This window comes from Dioscorea cayenensis, chromosome 15, assembly GCF_009730915.1.
Source record: "Dioscorea cayenensis subsp. rotundata cultivar TDr96_F1 chromosome 15, TDr96_F1_v2_PseudoChromosome.rev07_lg8_w22 25.fasta, whole genome shotgun sequence".
Taxonomy (NCBI): domain Eukaryota; kingdom Viridiplantae; phylum Streptophyta; class Magnoliopsida; order Dioscoreales; family Dioscoreaceae; genus Dioscorea; species Dioscorea cayenensis.
This window is the reverse complement of record NC_052485.1, coordinates 3,579,727-3,595,362: the sequence shown is the minus strand read 5'-3', so window position 1 is coordinate 3,595,362 and position 15,636 is coordinate 3,579,727. Positions and strand designations below refer to the sequence as shown.

The 15,636-nt window shown below is 35.3% G+C and overlaps 3 protein-coding genes and 1 long non-coding RNA gene across 5 annotated transcripts in view; all 4 read right to left on the bottom strand.

The window, feature by feature from the left end:
- Positions 1–2,715: 2,715 nt before the first annotated feature.
- On the bottom strand, positions 2,716–5,161 carry LOC120276865 (constitutive photomorphogenesis protein 10-like). Of its 2 annotated transcripts, none has more exons than XM_039283594.1 (5): positions 4,886–5,161; positions 4,700–4,773; positions 3,553–3,700; positions 3,299–3,424; positions 2,716–3,123 (listed from the first exon to the last, which is right to left on the bottom strand). In XM_039283594.1, the coding sequence occupies exons 1-4, from the start codon at positions 5,082–5,084 to the stop codon at positions 3,327–3,329; spliced, it is 519 nt and encodes a 172-aa protein (XP_039139528.1). In that variant the 5' UTR covers positions 5,085–5,161; the 3' UTR covers positions 2,716–3,123; positions 3,299–3,326. The 2 variants fall into 2 exon arrangements, with proteins under 2 accessions (XP_039139528.1, XP_039139527.1); XM_039283593.1 differs by having other exon boundaries at positions 2,718–3,173.
- A 5,557-nt stretch (positions 5,162–10,718) lies between these two features.
- Positions 10,719–11,703, bottom strand: LOC120277584. The gene is made up of 5 exons (XM_039284444.1): positions 11,600–11,703; positions 11,261–11,354; positions 11,086–11,193; positions 10,852–10,950; positions 10,719–10,781 (listed from the first exon to the last, which is right to left on the bottom strand). Exons 1-5 carry the CDS (start codon positions 11,701–11,703, stop codon positions 10,719–10,721), a joined length of 468 nt encoding a protein of 155 aa, XP_039140378.1.
- An 899-nt stretch (positions 11,704–12,602) lies between these two features.
- Positions 12,603–13,020, bottom strand: LOC120276940. The gene is made up of 3 exons (XR_005541418.1): positions 12,959–13,020; positions 12,719–12,871; positions 12,603–12,626 (listed from the first exon to the last, which is right to left on the bottom strand). It is a non-coding gene; the product is annotated as an uncharacterized LOC120276940 (long non-coding RNA).
- An 846-nt stretch (positions 13,021–13,866) lies between these two features.
- The window catches only part of LOC120277583 (rRNA biogenesis protein RRP5-like), a 13,461-nt gene continuing 11,691 nt past the window's right edge, over positions 13,867–15,636 (bottom strand). Inside the window, exon 18 of the mRNA XM_039284443.1 lies at positions 13,867–14,372. Within this exon, the coding sequence (XP_039140377.1) occupies positions 13,867–14,372 (506 nt within the window). The remainder of the gene's footprint in view (positions 14,373–15,636) is intronic.

Genomic DNA, 15,636 nt, shown 5'->3' with positions numbered 1-15,636 from the left:
ACAACAATCATCCATCCCGCTTCTTCTAGAGTAAATATAGCAGAAGTAACTCTGAAATGAAGAAATAAATCTTAAATGAAATCATTTAATCACCTCTGGATGCTCAACAGTGAATTTTTGGAAAAGATTAAAGCTTGTAATTGGATCCTTATAAGATGATCCAAGCAAACTGGGGCCATGAGCTTCCATCAACTTCCCCAAGATTGGTACGCTTAGCCAGAACCCTAACAACCAAAAAAATCACTTGATTGACTGATTTCACTCCAAAAAAATCAAAACTTTTCAACCCTAATCACAAATAAAAACAAAAACCAATCCATAAATCATCAAATCAGAAATTCCATCACAAGCACCCAAAACTCACGGATCGGGAAACCAGTAAGGCGGCGGGCCACGAGCAGCGAAATCCCAGCGAGCGAAGACGGAGTAGTAAACGAGCTGGTGAAGAGGATGGGAATGCGAAGGTTTCAACAGGCCAGAATCAACCACACTTCTCCACACCTCGGCAGCGTCGGCTGGCGGTCGGCGCTGTGGTCCAAGAACACGGTGGAGATCCGAATAGAAGGCTGTGGCTTCTTCAGGGCGGAGGCCGGCGAGGGCAAGGTCGGTGAGAGCGATGTCCCATGGGGTCTCCTTGGCCATTGTGGGAAAAAGGCGAGAGCTTGGAGAGCGAGTTGTTAGTAATACTTAGTGGTACAAGTGGTAGTTGAAGGTGATGCGCGGGAGAGTTAATTGAATAAATTAATAAATTAATAATAATAAATAAAAATAAATAAATAAATAAAATGAAGGGAGAGGTAGGTAGGGAGTTAGATGAAACGGGCGGTTTGGTGCGGGCAGTGGTTGATATTTGTGGAGTGTTTGGTTAGGTTATTTTTATTATTTTATTATTTTTTATTTTTTACAAAAGCGACAAACGCCGCTCGACAATGGGGTGTCAAAAGATAGATATATACAGAAGTGCACTAGTTACGGTGACTTAACGATCACCTAGAGATTTATTAACTCAACCAGATGTCACATGGGAAATTAGATTTCTACCATGCGCACGTCCAAAAGATATTTCAGGAACCAAACCAAGTTAATAAATCTCCCCTGCCTTGCAACTCTGGAGAGGAGGGAAACGACATCCTCCCACAGGGGACCCAAGAACAGTGAATGAAAAATATCACTTTAGTATTTTATACAGTATTTTTAGTATACACAATACTGTAATAGTACTGTCGACCCTGGGTCAACCTATTCACTATCTAAGTAACATACCACTACATTACACCAATCAATTTTTTAGTTTATTTATTATATGTAGATAAATAAATAAAAATAATATTGTTTTTATATAATAGTTTTTATTTTTGAATGATGTGAATATTAGTTTCGCCATCATGTTATTTTTTTTTTCTAATGGAAAACCTTAAATTATACAAAACTGTAAATTTTATAAAATAATGTAAAACTTTAAACTCATAGCCTAAAATTCTATAAAACTTTATATAGCTTGAACATGGTAAAACTTTAAACACTCTCTAAAAAGGATAAATAATAACTAGATTTATTTATTTATTTATTTAAAAAAAATATATGAAAGACAAAAAGAATGATGGGAAGTATATTATGTAAATATATCATTATTTTAAGGTTTAGTGTTAAGTTGAGTTACGCTACATTGGTTAATAGTAATTTGTTTGAAGAAAAAGTGTCGGACAATTTGTGTGAGGAAAGGTAATGTCATAATTTTTCTTATAAAGAGATATTTCAAGATTTTTTTAAGATTAGAATAATCTTTTTTTAGTTTTTTTGTAGAATTTTAAATTATTAATCATGAGGGTGATTTTTGCATTTTTTATATTATATTAGTGGATCATATAACTCTGAAATTTTTGAGTGTAAGTCCCGATAAGAAGAGAAGCAAATATTAGATTGAAGAAGAATATAAAAAAAGAGGAATAGTCAACGTATGGACCATATATGAAGAAATGACAAGGAAAAAAAGAAAGTATATATATATATACATCTTGCTTTTAGTTTTTTTGGAGAAATTTTAATAAATAAATAGTTAATGACAACTAATGGATGATTGCGTGAGATGTTCTTTGGCTTTGTCTTATTTATTTATTTATTTATTTTGGAAAACGAAATTATAATAAGTTATCTCTCTTCCCTCTGTCCTTTCACAAGTTATAAAATAAATAAATCAATAGACTAAAAAAACCAATTAACTAAACCAAAGCATCTTGAGGAACGCATGCGAGAATATTCCCATCAAATATTTTATTTGAAAGTCATACAAATAAATTAAATAATATATATAATATAGTGTAAACAATTGTACTGTTCACTAAGTGTATTTGTTGATAGCCATTAGATGATTAAATTATCATCTAACAGCAGTTGTTACTGGTATAAAATTTATATATATTTACTATTGTTTTTTATGCATAATTACTGTTTAACGCTCTTTAATAGTATTGTTTAGCACTATTTAGTATTGTGCATAAGATGATGGTAACAGTTACATGTAAATCCAACGGCATCATGGGCCGATGTGCACTCATATATATATATATATATTAGGAAGAATAGGAAGAAGAAACCGATATTTTACTTTACTGTAATGAGATTTCGCGTCAGAAGAAATATTTTACCATATCAACATAAATCAACAATGAAAATGTGCCTTATTGATATTTCTAATTTTCAAAGAATCAAATTAAAAGTATTTAAATGTGATCTCTGATCTTGGTACATTAAACACCAAATTTCATCAAGTTCTTGAAAGTTGAAAGTACAATAACAAAGAGAGCAAGTGTACAAATTAATATGGCCATATATATGCAGAAATCAACCCAAAAAATCTTGAAAGTATTTTACAGATGTAATTATGCAGAACTTTGAAAAGATGAAGTGTTAGAAACATCGGCATTTGAGAATAATGAAGCTTGGGAGGATCAAACATGTGGGTGGAAAGCACTTGGTTTCGATTTTTTTCTATAGAAGATAGTCTATCGAAAAAAGTACCTCTATCTCTTGTTCCGGTGGTGTCGAAGGAATAGATGTGCGCATGAAGTCCATTTGTTCGCTAAGGACACCAGTCGAAGTAGCTTTTTCTGATATTCAGGTTGACTGGAATGTTGTAAGACAAGCAAAGACAAGAGCTAGATTATCACAAATTTCTGAAAGCAAAACAAATTCAGATGAGTAGAAAGAAATGAGACATTTGAAAAAAATATTATACATGAACTTAATTTCAAAGTTTCAAGTAAGAGATTCATCTGCATAAATAATTCCAATATCTTACCGAATTTGTTGTTATACAGCTGAATATTCTATCTGGCAAATCGCATTGTCCACTCTGCCGCAATTTCATCATGTTTAGTTCGATCTGTTAGGTATAGACGAGCAATGTTTGGCATAGCTGGCTTATCTGCACATATAAACAAATTTAGAAGAATGACCAAATTGGAGAAGGCTTTAAATAACTCTAAGGAAAACAATATATTGGAGGTTTTAAATCAGAGAATAGAATCAGCAGGTAATAAATAGTAGCTGTACATGGATCCGGATTGGTGAAAACAGATCTGATGGCTAACAACACCTTCGAGATTGTCAAAGCAGGGCTCCAGCCATCCTTCAAAATGTCTAGACTTACATTGCCGGCAGCATCTATGTTACAGTGGTAAATTCGAGTCATGAATACTACCTGCAATGCGAAAAGGAATACGAACATTAACAATGGAGTTGGAAAGAAAGGATAGATGAGTAGTTGGTAGTTTAAAGTACAAATTCAGAACAACCATGCAAATGATACGTACTACATATCTAGCTGGACCAAAAATTATCGTCAAAAACTTCCTAAAGTTCAGCTAAATATTATTAAAAATAAAGAGCCACATTCATCTTCTAGTCACAAATAGACTTCAATGTGAATTTGCATTACATAAGTCACAGCACTTCCAAAATTATCAACTTGACTGAGATTCACTCACGGCTGACTTTTAAGCCATCCACTTATTTATGGGCTTATGGAAATGCAAAGGATTACTTTCAGGAGTTGGACAATTTACAATTGTGGGATCATATTCCTTAAAGAACTTCTTCTAAGATTAACAGATTGCACCCTTACTGGACTAAATTGCTCCAAATCCTTCAGTAATAGAAAGACGATGTTCAAAATACGAAAGCAATGTGTGCTCGTCACTCATATGGAAAGACCTCCATTGCTTAAAAGAAACAAAAGATAAGCTACCTCATTAGTCTGCCAAGGTTGCAGATTACAAAATAAATATCATGGAGATAGTAGTGCTGCACGGTGCAGTCTGTTTTTCATACCTTTTCATTAATTTGTTATCTAAAATAAAGCCGCATATCATAAGGTAATCTTAATTCTAGCTTTCTACTAATAATAATATGAATCTCAAGGAATAAATGTCAGTGATGAATAGTAACAAGCAACAAAGTTCATAGTTTTAATCTCAAGCATTTCTTAACTAAATTCCACATAAATTCCCTGTTTATGGCTTCAGAAAAGCTAACAACTCAAACAAATGAACTGAAAAGAAACTCAAAAGAAAGATTTGAGCATAATTAAACTATCACACACATTCACCGCAAAGTAGAACGCAACTATGACACACATGGTAACATTGTTGATAAATTCAAGAGCATGATTCATCAATCCAGATTCAAATCATCATCAAACCTTTGGGGGCTTGAACGGATAATCAGCAGGGAAAGCAATATCAAGGAAAAAGACCCCATCTTCATAAGGCGATCCTACAAACAAAAGGATAAACTTTTTAAGCTAAGCCCAAAATCAAATCCAACTCCAACTCACAACAACAATTCAACAACGGTAAACAAGCATGGAACTGAGATCCAGGGTTACCAGAAGGGCCGAGGATGGTGGAGACCCAGTGGTAGAGGTTGTCGCCCTTGGGTCCGGCCGAGCAGTCGGTGGGAGGGTTCGCGTTGAACTCCATCATCTCCTTTTGGATCCTCTTCCCGGAGTATGAGACCGACGTCGCCGATGGCCATGGCCGGACTCCTCCACCGCCGGCGAAGCTCGTCGAAGAAGAAGAAGACATGGACTTCGATCTCTCTCTCTCTCTCTCTCTCTCTCTCTCGCTCTCAGTTCTCAGTGCGAGCGAACCATTCGATCTCTGCCCGGATCCGAAATGTATCATTCGGATTCGGGTTCTTTTTTTATTTATAGGTGAAAACGGATCCGACCCGAAAAGCCTTATTTATATATAAAGGTTTTTTTTAGATGAAACCCCCTGAGAAAAATGAAAATTTTTGCTATTGTACCTCTTTTCAAAAATACCCTAGGCTATATATAGGTAATATATTCTATGCGAATGTTAAAATAGATGAACCAACGGCTTTTGGTGTCACACCCACCCCTTCTACCGAGGTAAATGTGGCACCCATCAGTTAAAAATTCCTTTTTAACCTGAAACCCCGACACCTCTCGAAACCAAATCGACTTTACAAATTACAATTTATAACTTTACACCAACTGCAGGGATTCAAATACATAAATACAACAAATATATTAGCTCAAATTTGTGGATCAACCGCTACAAGATCACGATACCAACAAATATAAAGAAAAGTATGGGACCCACTCGCAGTCTTGGACTTAACCCCGACTAGCTCTAAACTCGATCAGGCAATCTAGGGTCTTGCTCCTCGATGCTACAAAGACATTCAGCTGGTCAGTAGTGGCTTAATAATTTCAAATATTCAAATACAGAGATATATAAAATATATAAATACCAACTTCTCAAATAATTTTTCCAACTTTTTCCAAAAATACTGAATTCTAGCAAAAATACATTTTTAAAGAACTTTTGAAACATAAATTCATCACAAATCAATATCAAATCAATTTTTCTAAGAAAATCCAAATTGTTGTGAGAGACCGCCTCCTAAGAGCGGCAATGGGCTGCACTCATCACAACCCAAAATAACAAGTAATATAAAAAAATCCATTCTCAATTCCACGACTGGAAAACTCTCCCCACTTAGCGCCGTCGCGACTAGGGTTGGGAGCCGCCAAGGTCTTCGCACCCTCGACGTTGGCCCATCGGTCCCATGTGGTGACTCTAGGATCCCGATGTATAATCCAATCGTGGCTCTACGCCTCCCACCGATCCCGGACAAATCAACACTCGTGTCCACCACGCCACCTCTAAAAGGCTGGCCCGTGGGGGACCCACTCATCGCAGTAGTCGGGCCTTAGCCCGCCGTCACCATCCAAACCAACATGTAAATGTAGCAATAATACAATCTGTATAAATCACATCACATGGTCCTTATCCAGACAAGCATTCACATCACGAAAAATAAACATCATTTCCACAAAGCCCAATGTCAAAAAGTATAACAATGCATAAAACCAAGAAAAATCCAGATCCATGATACCATTCCTATTCCAGGAATGAAAACCAATTCCACAAATATTGTTGGTAAAAACATTTTTAAAATGCTCACATGATTTCACAAATCATTCTAAATCAAAAACATATATAACCATAGAAATAAATACATGAATTGAATAATTAAATCACATATACATGTATTTTCACTATTCACAACACGTATAATTATACTGAAAACCGATGCATCAATACGATTGTCGAACATCAACGAGAAGTAAATATACGCAACATTATACGCCAATTAAACATGATAAAAAGAAATACTTAAACAATTATTTTCAAAATACTAGCCATTAAATAATTATTTCAAAATAATAATAATTAATCAATTATTTAAAAATAATAGCCACTACCAACTCACTCCCGGTGTCCTCGGGTTCCTTCCTAGACCGAAACTCCCTCCCAAGATCGAATAACACCTAACAAGAATAATATAATAAAAAAATAAATATCACATTTAAAACCCAAAATAAAAATACAATAAACAACAATAGACTCTATCGGGACCACTCACTCCAATCGGTTAAAACCCCGACCTTGCATTATCCAACCCGGCTTTCAATTGCACTTAAACCAACTCAATTTAGACTAAAACACGCTTAAACCAATCCGAACCAATCTCAATTCCATTGAACCAAGCTCAATTGTACTGAACCAAACTCAATCAAACTGAACCAGCTTGAACCAACTCAATTTTTTTATTCAAAAATCCTTTGAACCAACTTGGTTCAGTCCAAAACCCTTAACCCAAATCAACTGAACCAAACCCAAACCATCTCAACTTGATTTGATCAAGCCCAACTCAACCAAATTAATTCAACTCAATCAATTCATCGCAACTTTGGTTTGATCCAACCAATTCAACTCGGCTAACTCAACCCATTTCAATCTAACCATTATCATTAACCTCCTAATCATCATAATCATCAATTTAATTAACTAAACCAAATTTTTAATCTCGGTGCTACTAAAGAACGCTCACAAGAATTCCTGAATCTCATCCCCATTTTCAAGCTAATTTCATCATGTTTACAAAAAGTTTTTTTCAAAAGTAATTTCAATCAAACAATCATCCACAATAATCTAACATGATTTCAAAGACTTAAATCCAAGCCAAACCTCACAAAAACATGTTAAATTCAAGCATTGTCTGTCAAGCTTTTTAACTAAAAATTTATATATCATTCAAACCAAAAATAACCCTTACTGAGGGACTCCCGTGACTCCCTCCCACGATCTCCAAAGTCTTTCTCTTTAAAAACCTCTAATTTCTCTCTCATTTTCTTCATAACTCTCGGGTTCATCGTAGAAGAAAATGCGTGGAAAGAAGATTTGAACACTACTCAAGCTTTCTAGATTTTTTTCTCCAAATTTAACTTTCAGCCGAAATTTACATTTAGTCCCTCAAAACATAATTCCTTACAAAACAGTCCCTGAAAAAAACTCATGAATGGTCCCTGAATTACAAAAATAGTATTCTCAAAAGATCCTTCTAAATTATCCAATGGTCCTTGGATTATAGTACAACATTTCAAAAAGATCCCTTCCATCTTACCTTTCAGTCCTTGGATGCCAGAAACATTTTTATATCAATCCTTTTTCTATTACTCTTTAACCCAAAAATCTTTTTAAAAACTTTTACACTTAAGTCCTTGTTCCGTCCCCTGCGGGTTTTTCAACAAGATTACTTCAGTAGAAAATTCTTATCGCGAATCGTAGTAATATCCCTCGAATATATTTTTCCAACGGATATCCAAAGGTTCAGTGGTATTACATTTTGGGTCAATCGAGTATCGAGTCCCTTTGTGTAGGGCGCTTTCGCTTTCGTGAGGACCCGGGATCGAACCTCATGTCCTACATAAAGTGAGGGCATATGGGTCGGCGTTGAGCCTTGCTCCCCACACGTACACGTCCCTGGGTTCTGATGCTTGTCGTCTTTCTCAAAATATATATATATATATATATATATATATATATATATATATATATATATATGTTAAATAGATGAGAGAATAAGGAAGAGAGAGAGCGAGAGCCGAGACAATGGTGAAAGAGAAAAAGCGGAATATAAAACATGTATTAGTGGCGAAAGGTTGTACTCGGGTTGAAAATGAGTTATTGGTTAATTTATAAGAGATGTGCAAATCTAATTGAAAATAAGGTGGAATGCAAAAATTATGCATTCCACCTCTGACCGTACATCACATTCCAAAGACTATTTATAATATTGTTGATAAATCTTGTTCACTCACTTTATTTCATTGTTTTTATAATTGATGTGAAGCAGTTGAATTTGAATCCAATAATTAGTTTATATGCAGATGTCTGTAGAAGTTTTATCTACAGACTGCCTCTCTTTATATATATATATATATATATATATATATATATATATATATATATAATTTTGTTCCACTTGAAGCTTCTTGGATTAGTTTTTATAAAGAATGAATGAAATTACATCAAGAATGTTCTTTCAAAACCTACTCAAATCCTTAATGCCCTCAAAATAAAAGATAAAAATGTCATATTTTTTTTGTAATTAATATTTATCAATGCATAACTTATAAATAAAGTATGGCTTTTATTAAGCGGGCAAAAAAATCTACTTTTATGTTAAATTTATAGTGATTATAAAACAAACATTTATTGAGAAATAACTTGAGAAAGATTAGAGAAGTTTAGTTTCATTAAAATAAAATATATATATATATATATATATGTGTGTGTATGTAGCCATATAGGGTAAATTTTTTGGTAGGGTACCCAACTATGGTGAATTATCACTATGGGGTCCAAACTTTGATTTGTATCAAAATGGTGCCTCACCTTTAATTCCGCTTTCACCCGGTCAACACCCGAAAAATTTCGGTTTGTTTCATCCGACGTGGGACGCTGAAGTCGATGTCGTACGCTTATTTGCCCTCGTCATCTCACGCACTGGTGATGCCACGTCATTTTTAAGTGTGCCACTTGTGTAACCCTACCCCATGTTAGCACACCAACATTGCCACCAAAGCCTCATCCTCTTCCTTTCACTCTCAGCCAAGTTCCATCGAGTTCTCACTGGGCTCTGCAGTCTCCATCGAGTTCTACCAGGCTCTGGTGACTTCTATCGGTCTCTATCGACTTTTGTCGGGCTCCGGTGAGATCTGCCGGTCTCCATCGACTTCTACTTGATTCATTCGTGAGAAAGAAAGGGACAATGAAGGCGAGATGGGGGATGGAATCTTGTGACAATAGGTTGAGGCAGCTTGTTGTTGGCAAGCCCCGCCCTCTAAATTGTGTTAATGGTTTTTGGATGATGTTATTAATCATTTGTTGTAGATTTATAAAACAATGGCCTTGGTTAGATGAAATCATTTGTTTAATTTGTTGTATTTATTTATTTATTTATTTATTTTTGTGAATGTATGCAAACATGCAATTTACCTTCAAGCATGTAAATTTTGTATATTTTTCAGTTAGTACTATTTTTCAAGTCATGCCTCATGAATATACATCAACCCAAAAAAAATGAAACACTTAAATATGCATTTAAGGTTTTTTTGTTTATTTGATCACCAAATGGAAAACCCCTCAGAATGAATCTACATTTTAAGCTATTTTTGTTTAATTGATGACCAAAATGAAAACCTTACAGTGAATCTGCATTTAAATTGAATGTGTGAAGTTTGTTTAAATCTGCATATCTAAGTCTAACCTGCCAAAAATATTAATGGTCAGAAGATTTACCAAATGCTCTTCCATTGATCACCAACTATAACTATTTTTCATTCTTACAAAATGGGAATCATTACTGCACTCTAGATGTTGTTATGAACTAACACAACATAGATGAGAAGATTTACAAAATTGGCCAACAGTACAAAGTACATCAAAAGCTTTACAAAATTGGCTCTATAAATTTGGGCAAAGCAAAAATTATGTTGGTTAATCCACATGTGTACCAACAAATGGTTACACAACACAATACTAACACATGGTTACAAAACATCAAAAAAAACAAGCATCACAAAGCGCTGCTTCCTTCATGGGTTGGTTGAGCTAGCAGAGGAGCCATTTCCTGGTGGTAGCCATGCCCTCTTTCTCTTGACAAAGACCTGCTGCCTCTCGCCTCTACTCCCTTCTTTGACATCTTTCTGGTTTCCTTGGGACCTTAGCTTAGGGACAATTGCGGCAGAAATAGGATTTTTAAATGGTGGATTGGCATCAGATGAAGGTCCTTCATTTATCCTTGCTTTTTTTAGACCTAATGGTTATCTTTTGGTCTTCTCATCGGGGTTTCTCCAAAGAGGGTAATTCCACATGGGCTTTTTGGTTAGGTATTGTTGGAACCTGGCAAAATGTGATGGGAAAAAATTGTTTAAGACTTCATTTTCAAATTTTATCAGATTTTAAGGCATACCCGTGTGACAGGAAGCCCTGACTCATGTTGTTGCTGTCTCATAGAATATTCTACTAAGGGTGTTGCTTCATGAATTGCTTGAACAGGAATTGTAATGAACTGCAATGGTAAGCAAGAAAATTAATTACCTTACCTATTAAATAATGGTGATATTCTCCCAGGCTTCATAGATTAATTAGCTGATAATTAACACATCAACATGAACATCAAAATAAATATCACCCAGTTTATCACCTGTGACACCTGATGATCCAATGCTGGTGGTGTTATGTGATATTCTCCCCCTGCTTCTGTATTTGCTTCAGCTCTCTCATTTTCATCAATTAGTCTCAAAGCATCATTCTAATAATTTCCATAAGAACATAGTTAGATAAATAAAAAATACCACAAAACTTGCTTACAACATCGCCTCGACATACCATTGCGCTTGATCATCCGCTGTGATGGATTCACCCTTGGCTTGCCTCTCCATGTGTTTGCTCGCTCGAAGCATCTCTATTTCCCTACATTGTGATCATAGATATGTCATTAAATTTGCAAGGCATGAAAATAAATATTTCCCTGCAATGTTCTAACTTTAGAACACATAATTAACCACTAACCTTTAGTCCATGATATCTCTTGTTGTGTCCTCTGCTTTCACCACACACACTACATCTCATTTTTAACACCTCTCTTGCTAACCTTCCCATTGGTGAAGCCTTGGTTTTCTTCAAACTTCCTTTATCCTAAGAAGTGTTTTTCCTACCTCTTCTTTGGTTCATCGTTCAGTGGAATGACAGGACCTTGGTCACTCTTAGGCCATGAGTCTTTGTCATGAGTAGGATTTAGTATATTCTTATAGGTGTTCATGAATGTGGTAACCTTGTAACAATTGTCCAGATAATTTTCGGGTGTCTCTTTATTGTAGTATAACACAGATATTGCATGCCCACATGGAATTTCCACTCAATTGCCACCTTCTACAAGAGCATGTGCACCTGCCTCTTGTCCACTCACAAACCCGGCCATTAGGCCCTATAACCTCGGTATTTGTCCCCTCCTGACCAAGTTGTATTATAAAACCAACTTAACTGTTTAAATTTTTCAAGCTTCTTCAATATTTTTGGGCAATGTGATGTTGTCACCTTCTTCATTGCATCCCTTCTTTTTTGAATCCTTTTCATTAATTGTGTTCTTATCATCTCGGTCATGGTGATCACTCCCTTTAACCTAGCCTCTAGGATATTACTATTAAAACACTCGCATAAGTTATTTAATAGAATGTCACACTTAAATTTGCTTTGAAAGTATGCCCTACTCCAGTGTTTAGGTTCTATCTTTTTCATATAATCATGTCCCCCCACTGACATCCCCTTCATAATTTCCATTTCTTTTTCAAAGACATGAAGGTTAGTGGCTTTAGCACAAGCCCATAGTTGGTCTTTTAGTGCTTTGCCCCTAAAGGTTTTTCGAAAGTTTGTGTGAATGTGTCTCACACAATACCGGTGCTCACTAAGTGGAAAACACTCTGTAATTGCAGGCATTAATCCCTATATAATTTTAACATTGCCACATCACCATCCGTAACCAAGAAAGCAAAAGTAAAAGGCAAGAGAGAAACACCAAGACAATTATAAATTAGTACAAGTAAAGTTTCCATTAAATAATTTCCAAAATTCAAGATAGGAGATAAACACAAAGAGAAAAAAATTCAGACTTGTCTCACCTTTTGTCCTGCTCGACATAAATGCCCAATGTCCCGCTATCGCTATCCTCAAATCTTGTGCCAAGATCTATGTTAGAAATAATACACAACAAAATAGAGATTAAAACACAACATCAAGAGATATGCTCGCCAAGTAAAAATGGAGATCGCACCATTTACCTCCAAGAACCACTTCCAATTATCTTTGTTCTCTTTACTAACCATAGCCCAAGATATGGGATAGATGCAATCATTTGCATCTATCCCAACGGCACATAATAATTGCCCTCCATACACAGAAGCATCCATCTAGAGAAACAAAATGCCTACAACCTGCCATAATTTGGAAAAACATAAAAGGAAGACAATTACAAATTATGACAAGTAAAACAAAATACAAACTATTAAAATCCCTCAAACCTGCCAAAAACCCTTCCCTCAATGGAGCCAAGCATACATAGAATGCTTGGAAGACACCCTCGCTGCATGGGCTTGATAATGATTGTTGAACCAGATGTGTCTCAGAAGCTCCAGTCTATAGTCATACAACCTTGACATTTGAGACTTCTCATCACCATCTATCATTCAGAACAAACAAAAAAATTTGTACATGTGACTTCGAAAAATTCAGATACCAAAGATAGATTATAAATAAACACATATTATAAGTGGAAATACAAAAAAATTACCCTAAGTGCAATGCTCTTGGCCCTATAAGCTTTCAGTCTGCTGATATCCACCTCTTGATTGTTTTTTACTGCTTGAATTATTCCTGCAATCCTCCAAGCAGGATCTGTCCTAAATTGCTCTAAATAATTCCTTGCCACCCAATCTGCATTAACATGCTTGTTTACATGATCTCTTGTACATTCATGCTTTTAAAACCCCGCCTTGATTTGAACTGTGTTCTTATCGGTCACCATGGGAGAAGCCCAAAGATAGAAGGGACACCCTTTTCTACGTAATGCTTTTACACTTCTTTTTATTATTGGGCTTGAAGTTCATCACATAGCGATTCTTGATACCATAATTCTTACTGCCTTCCTTAAACTGTTTAAAACTTCGGAACTTCATGCCTATCTTAAACTGTGGATTTTTCATATCAACTTCTTCATTGAATTCTGCATATCTCAGGTCTATTCGGCACGCTGACTCCTCGTCATTGAAGAACAAGACTGCAGACTCATCTAGACCTTGCATATTCGATTCTACATCCCCATCACTTCCCACTCTAGCGACCTCTCCATCTATTTCTATCTCTGTTTCTAATCCTTGTGGATTCCTCATCACCATCTTCACCATCTGCCTCCCCCATTAAAACTCAGTAATCAATCATAAAATTCATTTTCCTCATCCATTGCCTTGTCCTTAATTTTTTTTCCTAACAAGATACCTTGTAAGTCACCATCTTGTCCAACATCTGCATCCTCCTCTTCCTCTTCAGCTTCTACATCTTTGTATCCTTGATCAACACCTACTTGATTATTATCTCCGTCACCATCTTCTCCTTCATCATGGTGGATAGTTTCATGTTGGGCACAGTCAGACCTTGCATATTTAATGTACACATTAACCTCCTTGGTAGCCCCTACAGAAAGTGCCATACTTAAAGCATCTGAATCTGTTTTTATTTCTTTCAGATCCTGTACCTCACCAAATACAACCAACCACCAAATTGTACATCTATCAATATCCAACCCAAACTCCTTAGCCATGCTAATTAGTTCTAGCCTAGACATTTGATCTGCACTGCAGTAATCCACATGCCCTACAAAACTTTTTACTGCACCCACTACATAATGCATCCTTATCGTGAATAATTCTATAATGGGTACTGTAAATAAAGTGTGTAAAGTAAGTTAAATTATATCTAACTACACATAAAAACCAAAGAACATATAATAAATCATGCCCTGTAACTAACTTAGATCACATTTAACTTGACATGTAAAATCAATGGAATTTGATTTAAGTTAAAACATTGGGGCCCAAACTTCACATCTTAACTTGACATGTAAAATCATATTATAAAACAAAACTTTTCATTTTTTAGTGTTTTTATTTCATTTGCCTTCTTATTTTTTGGTAAGACAATAAGCAGAAAAGACTGGAGAGATTGAGCATGCACAAGCTAAGACCTCAGCAGAGGTCAAAGCAGTTAAAACATCCCTATTAGGCTATGTTCTCACTTTCTATGACCATTATTGGTTGCCAGTAAACAGATTGATTCCAATTATGGTGCCCATTTATGTGTTGATGTTTGATTGTCCTGCAATAGCATTTATTATGTGTTGATATTTGAGATTAATGTATTTTTAGATTGTGTGAAAAATATATTGGTTTGCCATAATTATGAATGAATGAATTTACTATTGCTTTTCATTTTAAAAGAATTGATTTCACTGTCTGTTAAGAGATGCCAAAATGTTTGAGTTGATTGTCTACATTAATTTTCTGTTTCATATATACCCCTGAAGGTTTCATGAACTTCCAAGTAGTAAAAGATTCTTGCTTACATATTATAAATATTCACTACCTTGCCAGTTTTAATAAGTGAGTTAATGCCATATATCTCACTGTTATTTTAATTTCTATTCTTTTAAAATTACCCAATGAATTGAGAATAGATGCTTTTATGTCAATGTACAGGTAAAAATTCCTAAGGAGGTACTTTCCTTTTCATGTGAGAAAAACTACATGAGAAGAACTATATAAGCATGTGTGTGGTTTTTTGCTTTGAAAACATAATGGTTTGAATGGCTACCATTAACCTAACACACAAGGGCATAAATTAAAGAAACATTAAAGAAATAAAAATCAGGGCATCAAGAAAAATCATGGCATAAAGGAATAGAGTTAGGGCATCAAGAAAAATCCAATTGTGGACCCGAACTTCACATGAACGTCACTTTCAAAAATTAATAATGTTGCCAAAAGTGATAGGGTTTAAGAATATGAGCACTTACAATACTAGGGGCTTCTCTCCCTCATGTCTTCTCTCCCAATTTACTGTCATCTATTCTTCAAGCTTGTTGGTCACCGCAATTTCGTTCATTGACTCGCAACCTGAGCCTCCCTTGCTAGATTGAAGACAAACC

Bases quoted from the DNA above. Each gene is read 5' to 3' on its own strand.
- LOC120277584 (XM_039284444.1), bottom strand. From the start codon at position 11,703: ATGAACACCTATAAGAATATACTAAATCCTACTCATGACAAAGACTCA. The intron at 11,194-11,260 runs GCGATGTTGTAA...GGAAATTATTAG, and splicing joins AAGCGCAATGGTATGTCGAG to AATGATGCTTTGAGACTAAT. The intron at 10,782-10,851 runs GTATGCCTTAAA...ACATTTTGCCAG, and splicing joins CAGGGCTTCCTGTCACACGG to GTTCCAACAATACCTAACCA.
- LOC120276865 (XM_039283594.1), bottom strand. From the start codon at position 5,084: ATGTCTTCTTCTTCTTCGACGAGCTTCGCCGGCGGTGGAGGAGTCCGG. The intron at 4,774-4,885 runs GTAACCCTGGAT...TTTTGTTTGTAG, and splicing joins CACCATCCTCGGCCCTTCTG to GATCGCCTTATGAAGATGGG. The intron at 3,701-4,699 runs GTTTGATGATGA...TTCGCATTGCAG, and splicing joins ATCCGTTCAAGCCCCCAAAG to GTAGTATTCATGACTCGAAT.